This window comes from Protobothrops mucrosquamatus, unplaced genomic scaffold, assembly GCF_001527695.2.
Source record: "Protobothrops mucrosquamatus isolate PMUCROS unplaced genomic scaffold, P.Mucros_1.0 scaffold_224, whole genome shotgun sequence".
In the NCBI taxonomy this organism is placed as follows: Eukaryota; Metazoa; Chordata; class Lepidosauria; order Squamata; family Viperidae; genus Protobothrops; species Protobothrops mucrosquamatus.
Genome location: NW_015386300.1, coordinates 1,070,946 through 1,089,638, shown reverse-complemented (window position 1 = coordinate 1,089,638; position 18,693 = coordinate 1,070,946). Strand labels below are relative to the sequence as shown.

The 18,693-nt window shown below is 37.2% G+C and overlaps 2 protein-coding genes across 2 annotated transcripts in view; both read left to right on the top strand.

Annotated features, from left to right (window-relative positions):
- Nucleotides 1–4,982, top strand: part of LOC107299062 (sodium/hydrogen exchanger 9B2-like) — a 16,314-nt gene extending 11,332 nt beyond the window's left edge. Inside the window, exons 7-11 of the mRNA XM_029286698.1 lie at nucleotides 358–464; nucleotides 1,537–1,686; nucleotides 2,569–2,677; nucleotides 2,798–2,934; nucleotides 4,746–4,982. Coding sequence (XP_029142531.1) covers nucleotides 358–464; nucleotides 1,537–1,686; nucleotides 2,569–2,677; nucleotides 2,798–2,934; nucleotides 4,746–4,982 — 740 coding nt within the window. The remainder of the gene's footprint in view (nucleotides 1–357; nucleotides 465–1,536; nucleotides 1,687–2,568; nucleotides 2,678–2,797; nucleotides 2,935–4,745) is intronic.
- A 5,631-nt stretch (nucleotides 4,983–10,613) lies between these two features.
- LOC107298862 (sodium/hydrogen exchanger 9B2-like) overlaps nucleotides 10,614–18,693 on the top strand; it is a 21,611-nt gene continuing 13,531 nt past the window's right edge. Inside the window, exons 1-6 of the mRNA XM_015828230.1 lie at nucleotides 10,614–10,688; nucleotides 11,931–12,068; nucleotides 12,620–12,740; nucleotides 15,158–15,328; nucleotides 16,074–16,216; nucleotides 17,682–17,809. Coding sequence (XP_015683716.1) covers nucleotides 10,614–10,688; nucleotides 11,931–12,068; nucleotides 12,620–12,740; nucleotides 15,158–15,328; nucleotides 16,074–16,216; nucleotides 17,682–17,809 — 776 coding nt within the window. The remainder of the gene's footprint in view (nucleotides 10,689–11,930; nucleotides 12,069–12,619; nucleotides 12,741–15,157; nucleotides 15,329–16,073; nucleotides 16,217–17,681; nucleotides 17,810–18,693) is intronic.

Sequence of the window (18,693 nt, the reverse complement as noted above, 5' to 3'; positions counted from 1 at the left end):
CATAATTAGTCCTTGAGAATCATAAAAGCATGCAATATTCATTTACAATATTGTATTGTAAACGTCCAGACCACTAATTAGAAACCTAGCCACTATAATTCAATGGGACAAAATCAAGATATGATCTGGTACTTCATACAGTTCAGCAACTCCTGGAAGACCACCCGTTTCTCTCCCTCCCTGGGATACAAAATTCAGCTAGAAGTATCTTTAATTCTTCCTTTTACTGTCTTCTTTTTGTATAACAATAATCAAGATTGGATATTTTCTCTGCCAAGCCAGACATGCTTATAAGTGTTAGCTAAGGGACTATCCAAAAATCCATTTGAAACCTCTTTTTCTGCTTTGCCAAAACAGGTTCCACCCTTGAAAATGTCCTGCGAGGTGTATTAGAAGTTGCAGTGGGTATAGCAGCTGGTGGACTTTTAGGAATTTTTATTCGTTACTTTCCAAGCAAGGATCAGGTAAGAAGAGAAAATCTTTTGAAATGTAGCAATCTTCTATCTCTTGAAGCACGAGAAACAACACATTTAAAATGAACTCCGTTACACTTTAGGTGGAATATGTATAAGTAGTATCTGGCAGTTGCAAATACTTTGATCAGAAGAGTGCTTTGGACCTCGTACAAATACCAGGACAACATCATTATTCTATTCATTGAAATTCATTATTCTATTCATTATTCTATTCATTGAAGTTGTTGATCTTTGTTCAAACTTTTGAACAAAGAGTTAATTCTTTAAAACAGTGGTACCTTTTATCAGATTCACCTGAAAAAAATGGACTGCTTTAATGAATAGAAGAGAGGTATTATATAGGTTTAGTGATTGTCCAAAGTTACAAAGGCTCTGAAAAAAGTGACTTATGATCAGTTTTCACACTTATGACTGTTGCAGCATTCCCACAATCACATGATCAAACTTTGGATGCTTGGCAACTGGCATGTATTTATGATGGTTGCAGCATCCGGGATCCTGGGATTGTCATTTGCCCTTCTTACAGAGCTTCTGAGAAGCAAAGTCAATGGAGGAAGCCAGATTCGCTTAACAACTGCATGACTCACTTAACAAATGTAATGATTCACTTAACAACCATAGCAAAAAGGTTGTAAAATGGGGCATGGCTCATTAATTGCTTATGGGGCAATTTGTGATTGTAAGTTGAGTTTTAAATTAGTTTTTTCCAAATTCTTTTTGAAGCAAGTACAACTTAGATTTCTAGTATATTAATTTTAAAGAAAAAGTAAAGATTGCTTAAATTGAATTGGGGATCTATAGTTTCTTTCTCTTTCTTCTGAAAGCTATTGTTTTAATTCAAGTGTTTTTTTTTCAACTTCCTAATCTAACCTGGAATTTCCAGGCACTTCCCTATCCAGAGGTAACCCTACTTAGCTTTATGTGTTAGCCAAGGTTTACAAGATTGGCCAGGATTTACATAGCCACACAAATCCAAAATATTGTATTATCTTCAGTTTCCTGTCGTTTGGATTGACATTTATGAATCATGTCTCTTGCTTTCTCCAATTTCTCTCCCTAGACATATCTTGTATGGAAGAGAGCATTCTTTATTATAGGCTTATCAATGCTTGCAATTTTTGGCAGTATGTATTTTGGTTTCCCTGGATCTGGAGGACTGTGCACAATTGTCTTGGCATTCCTGGCTGGATTATCATGGTCTGATGAGAAAGTGAGTATTTAATTATCATGTAATCTGAAAGTTTCCCTGATTCCAGAATATGTGAGTTTATTTTGGGCAAGCTGAAAGTGTTAAAAAATGTTTCAACATGAATTTCTTTGGTTCCAGTTTTTAGCCATTTCTTTATAGGCTAATTTGCGATTCCCCATCCAATGATTTATGGGTATTTTAAAAAACATTTCTATAGATTTGAAGGTTTCTTTGAGCCTGCCATCTTCTTCCTCTAAATGTATGCTCCCGAGTTCATAAACAGTGACGTTCAGTTTCTGAAAAAGAGAGGAAATGGTGCTCATATTGCATCACAGTATACAGCGATTTTTAGCTTAGTGGCTCAATCATGTTATTTTTTTTTCCCATTCAACTGAAGCAAATGTTCTGAAAAAAATTATGAAGCTAGTATACTTATCTATTGAGTATTATGAATAAAAATGAATGGAATTAGAAGAGAACAGAGTGTTTTAATGAAAAAAGGAGAACCCTGGAAAAGAACTACCATCTTTTTAATTACTTCTGTAATATGTTATAGAAATAACAAAAAAAATGGTATCGCCTTAAATTATGTTTATGGTGAGGATATTCCTCCTCAAAGAAGGAATATTTATAATTTCAAAGCCCCTATTAAGCTATTAAGAGTCCTTAATACCTTAATATTTGAAAGATGTGATTTCATCTTTATAATAATGATAGAATCACTCTTCCTAAGATGAGAGCAAGAACATGAATGAATCATTTAATTGGATCACTTAATTTTTGAAAATCTTATTTAATAATGTGAAAATAACTGAGTTTGTGTTATATATATCTTCTGCATGAATGTACATTACTGTGCAACAAAAATGCATTGCTTTTTTTTTTTTTTTTTTTTTTTTGCAGAAAGAGGTAGAAAAAATTATTAAGGTTGCATGGGATATTTTCCAACCTTTTCTTTTCGGTTTAATTGGTGCTGAAATATCTGTTGCATCTCTTGATCCTCAAACAGTTGGTAAGTCTTCTACTAACAAGTGAGCATTATCCTTTTCGGAAGGAAAATTATACGATTCAGTTGTTGACATGATTCTTTTTTTTAATACCAGAAATAATTAAATCTATTTCTTTGTTGCAGGACTTTGCATTGCCATACTGGTTGTGGGACTAATAGCCCGAGTTACAGCCACATTTATATTGGTCTTTTTTGCTGGTTTTGAGCTGAAAGAGAGAATATTTATTGCATTAGCTTGGATCCCCAAAGCTACTGTGCAGGTATATTGCATTTTTATGGCAGAATTCTGTCTTCTGGAAATAAAATTAATTGAACACATCCTTCCAAGAAAGTTGAATTGAATGGAATTGAGTTGGGCTGAATTAAGTTGAATACTATATTTGGCCAAATGTGATTAGATACACAAGGAATTTATCCCCGGTATAGAATTACTCAGTATACATGCAAAGCAACAGAATCATTATCATCATCCCAATAAAAGGGGGGAGTAAAGAAGATAATAAGACTGATAAATAATAATAATACTACAGCCACACTACATGAATCAGTATACATAGATATTAGACTGTGAGAATTAGGTGTTCAGCAGAGTGATGACATGAGAAAAAAACTGTCCCTATGTCTAGTTATTTTGGCATACATGTTTTGGCATACAATGTCCTATAGCACCATCCCAAGGGAAGGAGTTTAAACAGTTTATGTGCAGGCCTTTTCCTTCTCCTTTTTATTACATTCGTTGTTCACATTTCTTTACTGAATAGCATAAACCTTGTTCTCCAATAAAAATTCTTCTATTCTTAGCTAGAAAATGGGGATGTTGCAACAAGCATTTTATCTTTATTTCAATGCAAGTCAAATCATTCATAGTCAGAATTTGCAATCCTATTTTCAAATTTCTCTTTAGGAACACAATTTTTCATAGCACTAATGCAACAATTATACTACAACATCATAAACATTTCCCTAAATCTAGTGAGCTGATCCACCTATACTAGAAAAGTATATGAAACCATAGCACTGTTGAGATGAATCACAAGGCTAGATCTCCCTAATTAGATATAAGATTTTCCAGAAGCAATAAGAGACTATTTGTCTGATATTGTAACTGTAGCCAAGTTCAAGACTGACTTTGGACTGTGAACCTCATCATCATCATTGACCTAAGCTAAGGTATAGGCTGTTTGTAACTCTAAGATGTTTTCAGGGTTGTCAGTATGAACGTTAAGTCATTGCCAACAAATGTTGCTTGTGTGAAAAAGTAAGAGAAAGAGAGTAGGGTGACAAGAGGGAAACTGACCTTCATCTTATCCTCTACTATTTCTTGGCATCCCAAATTACCAATTCTCTATCTTAACCACAGGCAGGAAAGTCCAATTTACATGAGCTTCAAAAATATAAACAGCAGTTAATAAGGCTGTTAGTAAGGCTCTTAAAAGAAACTGCAGATTCTAAACCATTACTCTACTATAAATACAATCCTAGTTTGTTGCAAGATTTGCTATTATACTTCTCACCAGGTATAACCCTCAAACACTTACTGATTACAGTAAATCAAATTTTGAAAATACTGTATATGAAGGAAGAGCTAATCCCCTTTAAACAGGAACTATTGTATTTACTCTTGCAGTCCTCTTCCAAAGCAACAGTAAAGAATAACAGTACAACAAAGTTGGACGGGACCTTGATGGTTTCCCAGTCATTTGATTTTTCTTGCCTAAGTGTAAAACCTTACTTTTCTCTACACTGAATTTCAATGTAGAAAATCACTTAAAATAAGTTATGAAATTTGTTTGAATAGATGGATACCAATTTAGATGCTTTTGAAAAAGGCAATACAAATTCAATGAGAATTGGTCTCTTAATGGCTGTTAGTCTTAATATCTAGGTGCTATCACCTGAAAACTAGATAGCATACTTTAAATACCAGCTACTGAGGAACAAAAGTGGGAAGGGTTTCTTATTCACTAATTGGCTGCTGTATGGTATGCAGTGTTTGATGAAACAAGTTTTTGTGCTGTATTTTTTAAATGCTCTTTTGCTGTGTTATCTATTATTTCTTTTCTCTTGACAGGCTGCAATTGGCTCAGTTGCCTTAGATACAGCTCGGGAGCACGCAGATAAACAATTAGAGAAATATGGCATGGATGTTTTGACAGTTGCTTTCCTGGCAATCTTAATCACAGCTCCAATTGGAGCTCTAATAATTGGGCTGGCAGGGCCCAAACTTCTCCACAAGACTTCTGATACCAACAGAGAAAGTCATATATATGAAGAAAGAGAAGAAATAGAAATACAAGGGCCAGCATAGGGAGATATGAGGTGCAATCCACAGATTACCTGAACTGAGACTACTTACGAACCATGGTATTCACAAGTAAGTTACAGAAGTTTAAAGGCCTATGAGATACACTGCAGATCTTGCAAATATATGTACATATTTTTAAGATGACATCAATTGGAGCTATTTAGAGCCAATATTAGCTATTAGTGGCTTGTAGCTTTTCTTTTTGTGGTTAACAGTTTATTAGGTGAAAAGAAGATTAGTGGCTGCTGAATTAGAGCATATTTAAAGTACTGAAGAATAAATGAAGCTGTTGAGCTTAAACATCCCTGGGTTAACAGAAATGTTTTAGATGTACTGCCTGGGTGAGAACTAGGGATTACTGATAAAGACTTCCACCCCTTTCTCTTGTGGTGGAAAAATAGTTAGGACTGAGATATAGCCTGACGTTTCTCTGAAAGACTGGTAGCCTGAAGTCTTCTCTGAGGACTTGGGACTTGGTTGGGAAGAGTGAATTAGTGTAGTTAAAAGTAGAGTTTATATAAATAGTGTTGTAGAGAATTGGAATGTTAGATGTGTTGATGGTATGTACTGTATGTTGAGTGAGGGAATGGCAAGATAAATAGAGGAAAGGAAGGTTGAGGGGGGCCCACTGTGGATTATGACAGACATAGATAGATATGGCAGGAAGCACCAGCTTGACTATTACAGGAAAAGGGAGACCCGTATATTTTTATGGGTCTCTTCTTCTAAACCAGATATTCCAGACCAGAGTCCAGGCGGCTGAACTGTTGGGCATATTGGCCTCCAGTTATTGCTCAAAAATGGAGAGTTGGTGCAAAATAAGACCACATTCATTTTACAACGTATTGGTACATGAATGTGCTGACTTGATGTAAGTTATTGAAACATGGATGGGAAATAATGAGAATGTAGCCCTGTTGCAAATTTGCTCTGCCAGTTTTCAGACTATGCAACAGCTATAGCAATTGGGCAAGGGAGAAGGGGTTGCTGCAATGTACAAGACACCTTCGTAGTGATGAGGAGCACTGTTCCAGATGTCACTGGATAAGAATGTCTTAAAGGTTATTGAGTTATAGAGAGTCCTCCATGAATTTCTGAATGTCATCTTAAAGATAATGTTAGGCCATTCCAAGATTGAGTGTTTGAGGAGACTTTGATCTTCCTGCCCTGGAAGAGAGTTCATGTGTTCCATGAGTTTATAACCTTGGGCCTGCCCCAAATAATCCATGTCAATAGACAAAAGCAAACACCCATTATGCCTGATTTATACTTGGAGCAAATATGACAAAACTGGAAATGGAGGACATTGATACCTATCATCTGCTATGATCAGTTCACTTCCTCTTCAGATTCATAGACAACCAAGGCTTCCATATGAATACTGAATCCTTTCAAACTGGTATTATCCAGGACCTGGATGAATTCCAGTGGACTTCAGAGGACAATCTGATGAATTATTCTGTTTTGTGTCTGGCTTACTTATGGATCCAGCTGCTTCTGAAAACTGGGGGGGGGGGTACTAATATTTTATATGTTCCTTTTTATGTCCTGCTCTGTTTTACATTGCCCAATATATACATATTGAAGTGGGGCTACAAAAAATTTAAAATAAATAGAAAAAAATACAACTTTTATTGAATAAACATCCAAATATGCCTTTATCTTTCTAGAAAAGACAAGAATAAACACACTGAATGGTTCCATACATTTTTGGAATGATTCTATGCTATCCTACAACTGATATTTTTTCCTAACATATAAAACAAAGTAGCTTAATGAACAAATATTTAATTATGGCTTTCAGCCAGTTAAATGAGCCTTACCATGCTACTCTTATGTTCACACAGTGCCACTGAGTTGCTTTACTATTAGGCAAATATATACAGTACAGCAGGGGTCTCCAATCCCTGGGTCGCGGCCCATTATCGGACCTTGAGCCTTTCGGAACCAGGCCAGAGAAGTGGCGATTGTGCGCACCCTCACTTGCGCAAGCAGCAGGTGAGCACATGTGTGTACATTTGCCTGCCGCTCTTGCAGAGCCATCCCCTCTCCCCTTGCCGCCTGTCCACAAAGCCAGAAAGGTTGCGGAACTCTACAGCAATGAAGATTTAGTGAATTGATTCTTTCAAAATCTTTGTAAATTTTCCTACTTGCATACATACAGTCTTAGAAGGTCTCTCTCTCATATTATTCCCTTTTGTTTTTAATATTCGCTTGTATTGAAAAATAAACTTTAAAAAATGCTGCCTCATGGATCCAAGGTGCCTTGGTAGTTGAATATTATGAAATGTGAAGAATCCAAAATGATCCACCGCCAGAACAAGCAAAAATACAATAAGCCTGACCAAGGTATAACAAAAAAGCAACTGTCCAAAATTAAAAAAAAATTGAGTTATGAGACCTAACTTTGAAGAAAATTATTAAAATATCTCAAAAGACTAAGGTCAAATGTAGTCATATAATCAGATTCCAAAATACTATTTACAATTCTATTATATAAAATACTATTTATATTATTTTTCTTCATAGCAAACATAATTGTATTTTCCAAATCATCCCTTGCTGAGCTTGAAAAATACTTCACTATGGTTTGCTTAAATAATCTATGGTTTATTTAATGACCACAAAAACTATAAACTACCTACAAATTACAATGGATGGGTTCACACAACATGCTAAAGAGAGTGCTAACAACTAGATGACTGCAAAGAAATACAATCCTTCCATTCCCCTCCCCACCATCTGGTCAGAATCTATCCTTCCATCCATTCCCCCCCCCCCCCCCAGTCTCAATTGATGAAGTTTCTTGGATGAGAAAGGAAACTTTTTATTCTTCCTCAAAGAAAAAAACAGTCCAGCTACCTTTTGAAAAAGCACCTTTGAGACAACAATGACCTGGATGATTAAAAATCTCCAAAGGGGTTTATCCTTTCATATATTTTGATTCTATAGCTCATCTTTTCTCAAGTTTAAGCTTCTTCGTGGAATGCATTCTCTACTCCCCTTCTCTGAACCGGTTCTGATTTCTCAAAATTAGTACACTGCACAGAACTGCACAGAATACTACAATACTAGAGATGAGAACTGACCAAAGCAGCGAAATAAAACAATACTTCCTATGATTTGTTGAGAAATATACTAGTACTGATAGATAACCTTTATTGTCATTTTTTACTATGAGCACACTGGCCCGTATTAAAAGTGTGCAGCTCTTTCGCACCAAGACCTTTTTCACAAGTAATTACTAAGCACCAATCTATGTACTGTGTTTCCAAAATAAACATCTTGTATTTCTCTCTCTTAAATTTTATGCTATAACTTCCAGCCCATTTCACCAGCCTGTCAAGATAATTTTGGATTTTATTTTCTAGAGAGGTTTCTGAACTTTTTTTTTAGTGAGACTTTAAGATGGGTGGACTTCAGAAGGGTGGCAGCTGAAGTCCACGCATCTTAAAAGTCCTTGAGGTTGAGAAACACCGTCAGTATGCACCATGCCACCACTCCATTGTATATCATCTAGAAATCGAAAACGCTTCCCTCTCATTCTCCAAATCATTTATGAAGAAAGGAGGAAGGGGAGAGGACCCAGGGGTAACCGCACCCGTTTGATACTTTGTCCACTCGATCTGCGAATCGCTAACGAACCCCCAAGTCCAAATTTTAGGGCTGCAATATCCACTTATATTGTACTTACATTTCTCTCTCCCTTGTCCTTGTATTCTTTTTGCAAAAGTAGAAACAAAACGAAAAAAGGCGATGGCTGCTACTATTTCAGCCGCATGGGTCCCCAAAGGCTGGGGGCTGAGCAAGGATTTCCTTGGGGGGGAAATGCAGAGGAAAGCAAGCCGGGGCAATTCTTGCTGCAGGGCAATGACAGACACCCCCCCCCCCCCCGCTGAGCGCCGTTGATCCAGATGCCCTTTGGCGGCAGGCTGGCACGACCGTTATTTCAGGACCGTTATTTCTCCCAGGCCGGCTCCGAGGCAGCTTTTACAGTTTGGAGAGCGGCCGACCGGGAGGTGGAGCTAGTAGTCCTCAGCCGTCCTTGCACCTCCCACCTTTCCCCGGCTCCAGACCAGCCTTAGTGAGAGGCTTCAACATTTTAAGCACGGTTTTCTGCCCCACGGTGGCTTGGGACGTTTAGCGGGTCAGTGACGCTATCCTCGCCTTATATCACCGACCCTCCGAGGCAGACCTGGGCCGTGTGATGCTCTCAAGGGGGATTTAGAAGCCAATTTCAAGGGTTCGCCTATCAGCTCCTTAAGTCATGTGCCATGGTTTAGGAAACTGTAATGGCCAATTTCGTGTAACGCCCATGCCAAACGAGCCACGATGCTGTTTAGCGAGATGCGTAAGTCCCGTCCACCACATGCTATTTCTGAAGATGAAATTGGGAAACAATCCTATAGTCTTTTGAACGCCCGATGAGAGTACAATCAGCTTGCTTTTCTGAGAAGTATAAATCCTCCCCCACCTCAGATTTGCTTCCCCCCAAACCCACAGATATGTTGCCATGGAGATTCTTAATTATCTAGGTCATGGCTGTCCCAAGAGTGCTTTTCCAAAAGACAACTGAACTTTCTTGGTATTTTTTTTTAAATGAAGTTTCTTGGATGAGAAGCGAACCATTTTCAAAGAAAAAAACAAAGTTCAGTTGCCTTTTGGAAAGGCACCTTTGCAAACAAACTATGCTTGATTTCATCGTAGTCCCCCAGCCAGAGCTCAGATTTATAGGAGTATGTCTTAAATCAGGAATTTAGGGCAGATGTAATTTTAGGAGTGGATGTTTATCCCAAAAACGTGCATACCAAACTGAGTGTGAAGTCAGGAGAAGTTCATTCCAATACGTATAAGTATCATCCCCTGCTTCCAATGATAATAAGCATCTTAATTGTACTGGGAGTAAGATGAAACATGTAAATACGATTTTCTGATTTCATTGGGACTTCTGCTCCAAGATAGTGAGCATAGGGGTTCAGCTAAACAATCCAGTCCTATTATAGTAGTTCATAGTTAAGAATAAATTTGCCTTTAGTTTTTTGAGGTTATTCTCAAGAAAATATATTTAGGAATGTTAGTGGCAGGGGTGTTGATATATAACCTTTTTATTTTAAAAAATGGCAAAGAATTTGAACTAAAGCAGTTAATTACCTTGTGCAGATGAATATCTGTACCCATGTTGTTCAGAATGTCTTGCCTTGTCTGCTCTAATATCTTGAATTTGCATAAAAATAGAAGTTCCCCATTTATTAAAAGAATGAATTAGTTTTGGTGGTTCACACTAAGATTTTGTGCCGAAAAGTTAAGAAAAACCAAGGGTTTTTTGTTTTTGTTTTTTTGCTTTTTGGAGTATTGTGCAACTCATTCATAGCATTTCATGAACCCTGGCACATACTCTTGACTAATGATTAGAGAATATCATTGATGGTGATATTTTTCCAGTTCATGTTTTTATCTAAACTCAATCCAATTCCATTTGGGAAGTAGAATCTAAGAAGATGGTATAAAATTTAAAAATAAAAAAGTTCCTATTTTTTTTAAAAAAGATGACTTGGATAACACTCAAAAGTCATTAAAATAAATATATATTTTAAAGTAAAATACATTTTATTTTACAAAATTAGATAGTGAACTATGTCAGAGAGAATATTTGTGGCAGACAAGAAAAACATATCTTCAAAGTCAAGAAATGAATCTTATCCAATGCAGGTAATAGTAATGACAGTTTTATAGTTATATTGATAGTTTGGGAATTACCGGTAATAAAGAAATAAGTTATGCCTTTCTTCTATATAGGATCGAATGGTTAAACTTTAATGTAAGTATTGTCATGTTTCCTTTCTTCGTGATATAGTTATGGCAAGTAAAGTTAGAGAAATGAAATGATCTTGCATCTAGATGTATAATTTCTGTTAAGTCAAATAAGCAAAACGTCTAGTGAAGGAGACCAAACATTACCTTTGGGAATTTGTGTGATTCAAATAGGAGACAGTCGCATGCAACTTTATTGCTTAAAGAGCACCAATCTTTAGGGACAATAAATGGAGGTTTTTTATGTCAATAATAGTGCTTGTCTCAATATTAAAAGAGCTCAATGTTTGTTTTTCTTTGGACCAAAAGGCTTATGATTTTTATTTACAAATAATCACACTGAGATGAGGAACAGTTTAAAAGTTCCAAGAAACAGCCAAGTCCTTTCTTCTTTTAGTTATGAGATTTATCTCAATCTATGGGGACTCTAGAAAAGTTATTTTTTTAAAGAGAGAACAATAATAAATATTAAATTACAATGAAAACCAGAATAAATTACAGGTTCTTTAAGAATAGGAATATTTTTATTGGCCAAGTGTGATTGGAAACACAAGGTATTTTTCTCCAATGCATAAGCTCTCAATGTACATACAAACAATAAAAGTGCTAAGTCACAGATCATAAATCATAAAAGACAATTAAAAATTATAAGATACAAATAACAAGTGATAAATATATGATACCAATAGGAAATGGTAGCAGGAAAGATGAGATGATGAGAAAGATAAGAAAGATGAGAAGATGAGAAGGACAATAGCAATACAGCCGTACTGCGTGGGTAAATCTTTAGGCATAAGACAGTGCTGTGGGAATTAGGTGTTTAGCAGAGTGATAGCATGGGGGGGGGGGGGGAGAACTATCTTTATGTCTAGTTGTTTCGGCATGCAATGCCCTGTAGTGACGTTTTGAGGGGAAAAGTTGAAACAGTTTATGTCCAGGATGTGAGGGGTCTGTAGATATTTTCTCAGCCCTCTTTATGGCTCATGCAGCATACAGGCCCTCAATGGAAGTCAGGCTGGCTGCAACTGTTTTTTCTGCAGTCCTAACTATTTGTTAAGTTTGTACCTGTCTTGTTTGGTTGCTGTACCAAACCAGACAGTTGTAGAAATGTAAATGACTAACTCAATAATTTCTCTGTAGAACTGTATCCGTAGCTTAACAGCTGTATTAAACAGATTTTTTCAGTATCTGTTCTTTAAATTGACTAGTGCAAGCACCAATGGCTCTACAACTAATCTCCAAAAGCTAGATTTTGGCAAGATTTCAGAAGACCATAAAGTGGGATCCATACTTGTCTTAAAGTTAACTATTTCACAGAAGGGAAACTCCCATAGAAAACACCTGTATGGGGCTTCCTCCAACTGCACTTCCTAGTAAGTTCTACTATGGAATCAGTAGACTTCTAAACTGACAGCCATTGCATCTTGTTTGCTAATCCTCTTCTTCCCCATCCAGATTTAACAATCTGTAGGCTCCAAATCAGAATTCCTATTGCATTCCCCATTGATCATGGGGCAAAAAAGTACAGCTAACTATTGCCATCATGTGGGTGATAGTTTAAACTAATAAATTAATTCTCCAACAAAATCATGTAAATGTTAAATAGATGTTATTATTTGCTTTTTTGCTGTAAGCCGTCTAGAATCACATTGCTTGAATTGGTGGCCTATAATTCCATTGAATAAACATATAAAAACCAAAAGAAAAACTTGCCATCAATGACTCTGTAAAAGATGTTTCTGACATTTTGCAACCAATAACTAAGAATGTTATAGCAGTTTTTCTATGGAATTGTATTCTGTTGAGAATGTTTCCTCATTTCATTTCAGGAAGCTGGTGTTTTGGATTCCAGTGGAGAGCAAGTACAGCCTGAGGCCAAGTTTCAAGAAAAACTGCGGAAATTATGTACTTGTCCTCCTCAAGGTATAATTGCCAAAGTAATAACAAACGGTATGTAAAACACAAGTCAAAGGCAAAAATAGTTCAAAGAGACCCCCACTTTAGGTTCCATTAGTTGCATTAATTTTAGAGGTTTCTTTTTACGTGCACTAAAAGTTCATCAAAAATAGACTTTATACTTTTAAAATTTTCATCTTATTTTCCAGTAAGAAACATGATTTCCATGTTTGTTTTTCTGAAAGAAATTGAATCAAATAATTAAAAAATAATTTGAATTATTTTGCTCTGATACCGATTAATCCTACAATACTTGAGATTTTATATAGGCTAATGAAGGGATAATTACTTGTTTAAAGTTTCCTTTTGTCTGATGGAACCTTCTGAAAAATTACTCTGGAAAAACATAAGAGAACCGTGGAGAAATCCCAATTTCACTCCAGGAGAAACAGAAGATAGAGACCAATGGGGTTTGTCAGGACTGAAGCCGGGAGGGGGGGAGGGGAGAAGAGAGAGAGAAGGAGATAAAATCAATGTCTCACTGGTTCAAAATTCTGTCTAATTTTGGCTTTGGATAAACCATGCTCTTGTGAGCTGAACATCATGGCTTAATAATATCATCATAGCATAATAACAACATCAAAATCAGCATAGTATGATGTGTGAACCTGTATTATGTGAGTCTTCAGACTAGAAGGTATTTAATATGTTGGAATGGTTAACACAATTTATGTATCTTATTTAGATGCATTAACTATTGCAAAGAAAAAAGAAATCTAATTATCCTAAAACAGATGATCCCAACTTCTGGGCTGTAGCCCATTAGTGGGCCATGAGCTGTTTGCAACCGGGCCATGGAAATAATGGGTGAGTGCACACACACACATGTGCACACCCCCATATGCAGAAGCAGTGGACAAATGCATGCACGTGCACTCTATTTGTGTGAGCAGTGGGCATGCATGCACGTGACTGGCACAAATGGAGCTGTGCACACAGGCATGGGTGTGCTTGCTGGCTGGTCACATGGAACGATCCCCTCTTTCCCCCCCTGCCGGTCCGCAAAGCCAGAAAGGTTGGGGAAACTCTACCCTAAAGGATATTTTGCGACTAGTACCTTCCTGATGCATTTTGATTATGATTCATAGAAAACATAATGCAATATGAAAGGATTAAATTTGTGCTGTGTGAGGTTGTGACTTACATTTTGTCATTTTTTCATTATCACAATTTCTATTGACACCTAGTCATGACTGAATTATCTGAGTCTGGGAAAGGTTAACTGTTAAAGTCAAATTATTGCATGGTTCAAGTGAAAATTTTGCCTCCCAAGAGCACATAGATTCCTGCTACAGTACTCTAGACAAACGTTTCCTTTCTTTTTGTAATAATTTTAAAAGTAAGTCAGGGACATGCAACATTTTAAGCTTCAGAATAATGTTATGAACAAATAATGTTTATGATATTACAATTAGTGTTTTAATACATGTTGATAAATCAATTTGATATATACATTTTAGAGACTGAATGGAATAAGAAATAGGAGATTCCTGCTTGGTTAAACAAAGGAAATTGTCTTTTAACATCTATCAAAAAATTCAATAGATGTTTGTTAAATAAGGTGATTACACTTTATTCAACAAAAATGTTTTAGCCATACTGGACGTCATTATACTCATACAGAAAAGGAATCAGTATATCATTTTGTTCAAGATGTAATAATTCATATATGTTTTTCCAATCTTCTAAAATTGTAATATTTTGGGGAAAAGTCACTATGCACTTTAATTTGACTTTGAGGCACAGTTTAATATTTTGGGTTGTTCCTATTCATATTCTGAATTACAAAATTACTATACAGAAATTGGCAACCGGACAACAGAAATAAATTCCCTGGATACTTCATATTGCTAAGAGATTATTATTCTTGTAAACCGTTCAGAGTCATTTAGATAGTGAGGTAGTGCATAAATTTGATCAATCAATTAATACATTCAAAATTGAAAAGATAAAAGATAAATTTATAAATTTCATTTTATTCTGTAAAACAAAGTTTTGATGTTACTTGTGACTCCTTCACACGTTGCTTGAAATATTGTAAGAAAATATGGTAATCCTTTACTGAAACTGTACTATAAAGCACTATCTTTAGATGGAGATATGCATGAGTTGCCCTTACATTTTTTTAATTTCTTAATTTATTTTTTACTTTCTTTCCCCCCTGCCCCCATTTGTTCTGTTCAAATAAATACTCCCTCCCCCGGACAGAAGAAATAAACAATAACATTTGAAAAAAATTAAGTGAAGGTAAGGCAGAACATAACAACATTAAAAAATAGTATCACAAATAGGGAAAAGTACAAGAACAAATTTTGCTACATCCTACAGATGATTTTTCTCCTTTCTGAATACCGATAAGGTTTATACTTAACATTTCTTTCCTTCCTCCCCACCCTACTTTTTTTTCCTAGTGGCAATAGGAGCAGTGGCCTGGGGCCTAATTTGGAATTTTGCAGACAAAGAGAGTCTGCCTGGTGGGAAGATCTTCGGAATAGTATGCCTCTATTTTTGTTCAGTAATTGGTGGCAAAATTATACAGCTAATTAAAATACCAGGACTGCCTCCTCTCCCTCCTTTTCTTGGTAAGCATCATGTTAACAAATAGTGTGCCAATTTCGTTCTCATTAGGTAAGCCTGGTTTCTTCCAGACTAGTATTCGAAATTATTAAATATCACTTTCAAATAATAAAGAAGTATTAACCTTTGTTATGAAAGCTTCCTTTGTGGCTCTCTCATGTACTCAGTCTTTCAAAAGTCTGTCTGTGAGGGGCAATAGATGTTGTGAATTATGGATTGATTCTGCAGTTGGTTCTGGGTTGTAATGAGTAGACTGCCAAACAAGCTGGTCTATGGAATTGCTGTCTTAGGCCTCCAAGGCCAACTCTTGTGACCAGCTGCAGAAAGGGGGACCTTAACAAGAGCTGGGTTTTCTAACACAGTTGCATGACGGGAAAAACTTTATCAGCTTAGGTGTTGCTTATCAGGTTAAGTGTCATTAAGATGAATTTTGCTTGACTACTTTATTGTATCACATTGACATATGAGAGGGTTCAGCTTTAGAATAGAATCCCCAAAGGCCAGGAAACAGGTCTGTGATTTTATTCTTGAAGTTGTGAAACTGAACATTGATTCTTTTTATTGGTTTGTTGCATTTATTTTTCCTGCAATATTCTCCATCTGTTCCTCCTTCCCTCCATACCCCCTACCCCCGTTAAATTTTTGTAAAAGATGTTTATTTCTGTAAGCAAAGAAAATGAAGAATCATTGTCAGATATTATGCTGGTCTCTGAAAGAGTTAATCAGGTGGTTTTTCACTGTTCCATTTAGGTATGTTGCTTGCTGGATTTCTCATCAGAAATATTAAATACGTCAGTGAGATGATTGTGATCGAAGTAAAGTGGGGAGTTATATTCAGAAACACTGCCCTCTCGATTATTTTGTCTCTAGCTGGTCTTGGCCTTGACCCAAAGGTGGAGTATTTTTACTTTGAGAAATATAGTAGAGGGCACAGGTGTGGGGAGAAATGGAACAGAATATGAAGAGGAAGCTTAACATTTCCTAATGTGACTAGCATAAATTATCCTTTGAATAGTTCTCAGTGTTATCCAGGAGGAATTTCTCTCCTACCTGCTGTGTCTGTGGGAAAGAGAGAAATTGTAGCTCAGATCATACTATGCGGGGGGGGGGGGGGGATAAGTTCCCATCAAGCTTATAAAAACTTAAAATAACAATTGAAACATAACTAGACCAGGGATCTGTGTATTGTGTGTTTGCTTGTTATTTACATACCTAAACACACACATTTAGAAACAATCTTTAGGGCTTATTTAAGTGTTACCATCAGCTGATTAACTTCCCTTCCCAACCACCTCAATTTTTTTAAAAAAGGAAAAGTGCTTTCACTAATAGTGGCCCGCCATTTTCCTACTTTTAATTGGCTTGCCTGGAAGCCTTTGAAAGGGCCTTGAAAAACATGGAGAATAAAGATAGATGGCTTCCCTCTTGAAATAATCCTGAAAATTGTCCTTATTCACTACGGGGGAAGATTTTTATCGTTACCAATGAACAAAGACGAAGGCTTCCTTAGAGTCAACCCCAACTTTGGGTGACTTCCACAAACATGGAGGGGTTTGGCCATGTTATAGAAAACAGGCCTAAGCCTGGGGGGACTCGGGGAGAGTGGGAAAAGGGGAGAAGGGGGTGGGTTAGGTGTTGGGAGGGCCAGGACAGGTGGGCTTGAGCTTCTGCCTAGCTTCCAAGGGCCTCTCCTACCCCCGTATCACTCCTTGCTTCGCTTAACGACCCACATATTCTTTTAATGATCCACTGGGAAGATCAGGGATGTAGGGATCATTAGATGAGACGCTTCACCTAACAACTATTACATGGGACCATAATGGGCAGGCTCCGTTATGGTCATATCTTGAGAAATAGTTTGCTCTTGCTTCTTCAATTACATACTTAGGGCACAAGAAAATGTTTTGGTTTGGGGTTGAAATATTCTTAAACTCCATGCTATGTTTTTTTACACTGCAATATCCTTTTTAATATTTTTGTTAATCCAAATTAAGAATAAAAATGGGCACCCACTCTTTATTAGAACAATAACACGCTTACCATATTTGGTCTGTTATATGTTTGGAGGGGAAGTACTTCTGACTAATTTGAAATAATTTGTGACTAAAAAGTACTTTTTAAAACTTGTTCTAATTTGAAAAACTCATATATTATATCTCCAGTATGGAGTTACATACATTAGATACCCCATTCTAAAGCATGATTGGGGGCTATTTTAGAAATTGTGGACTTAATCCAGAAAACATGGTTTATTGCAAAGGTAAATCCAGCCAATGTATTTATTAGCAAATCTTGTAATATTTTTTTCATGGCACTAAAGATGTGTAATATTACTTGTACAATATTTTTGTATTTCAGGCTCTGAACAAGTTAAAAGCTGTCTGTTTCAGACTATGCATGGGACCCTGCATCATTGAAGCATGCTCTGCAGCAATCATTTCTCACTTTATAATGAAATTCCCATGGGTATGGGGGCTTATGTTAGGGTAAGAGGTGACCCTGCTTCTTTTTGTGCCAAGTATTTCTTTTCTTTTTTAACATAGTACATCTTCTTATCTTCCATTCGTACAGTTGGTGAAAACTGGAGTCCAGTACTTTCCTTGTTAACACATCCAAAGCCACTTTAATGTTGGGAAGAAACAGGCAAAGGATGTTCTCTTGCTTGTACTGATGCATCTGGAAACTTTAGTTCTACAGTCTTAAGATCCCATTTCCCTTGCAGTCATATTGGGCTACAACTCCTTTAATCTTCAGCCAATACAAGTTAGGAAAGCCCCATTGTGAATAGGGCAGTTGTGATAGGAAACCATGTCCGTGGTAAACAAGGCCCCCCTCATCCAAGATCTTATCCAAGAGGGGGGTGCGGACCTGGCAGGTATCACCGAGACCTGGTTGGGCACGGAAGGGGGAGTGCCCCTCGTTGACATCTGCCCGCCAGGTTTCCAGGTATTCCATCAGCCAAGGACCCGGGGTGGGGGCGGTGGGGTAGCGGTCATTATAAGGGAGAATCTATGTCCGAGGGAGACCACTGTGCCTCAGATAGATGGTGGAGAGTCCCTCCTTGTGAAGTGGGGGCAGGGGGTTCAAGTGGGCCTGTTGATTATATACCTGGCTCCCTGCTATGTATCAACGGCCCTGCCTGAGCTGGCCGACGTAATAGCCGGGGTGGCGGTTGAGACCCCCAGGCTTATAGTCATGGGGGATTTCAATCTGCCATCGGCGGGCGAAACGTCGGCGGCGGCTCGGGAGTTCTTGGCCTCCATGACGGCCTTGGACTTGACCCAATTAGTTCATGCCCCGACTCACGAGGGGGGACACACACTAGATCTAATTTTTGTCTCTGGCCAGTGGCAGAATGATCTGGAAATGG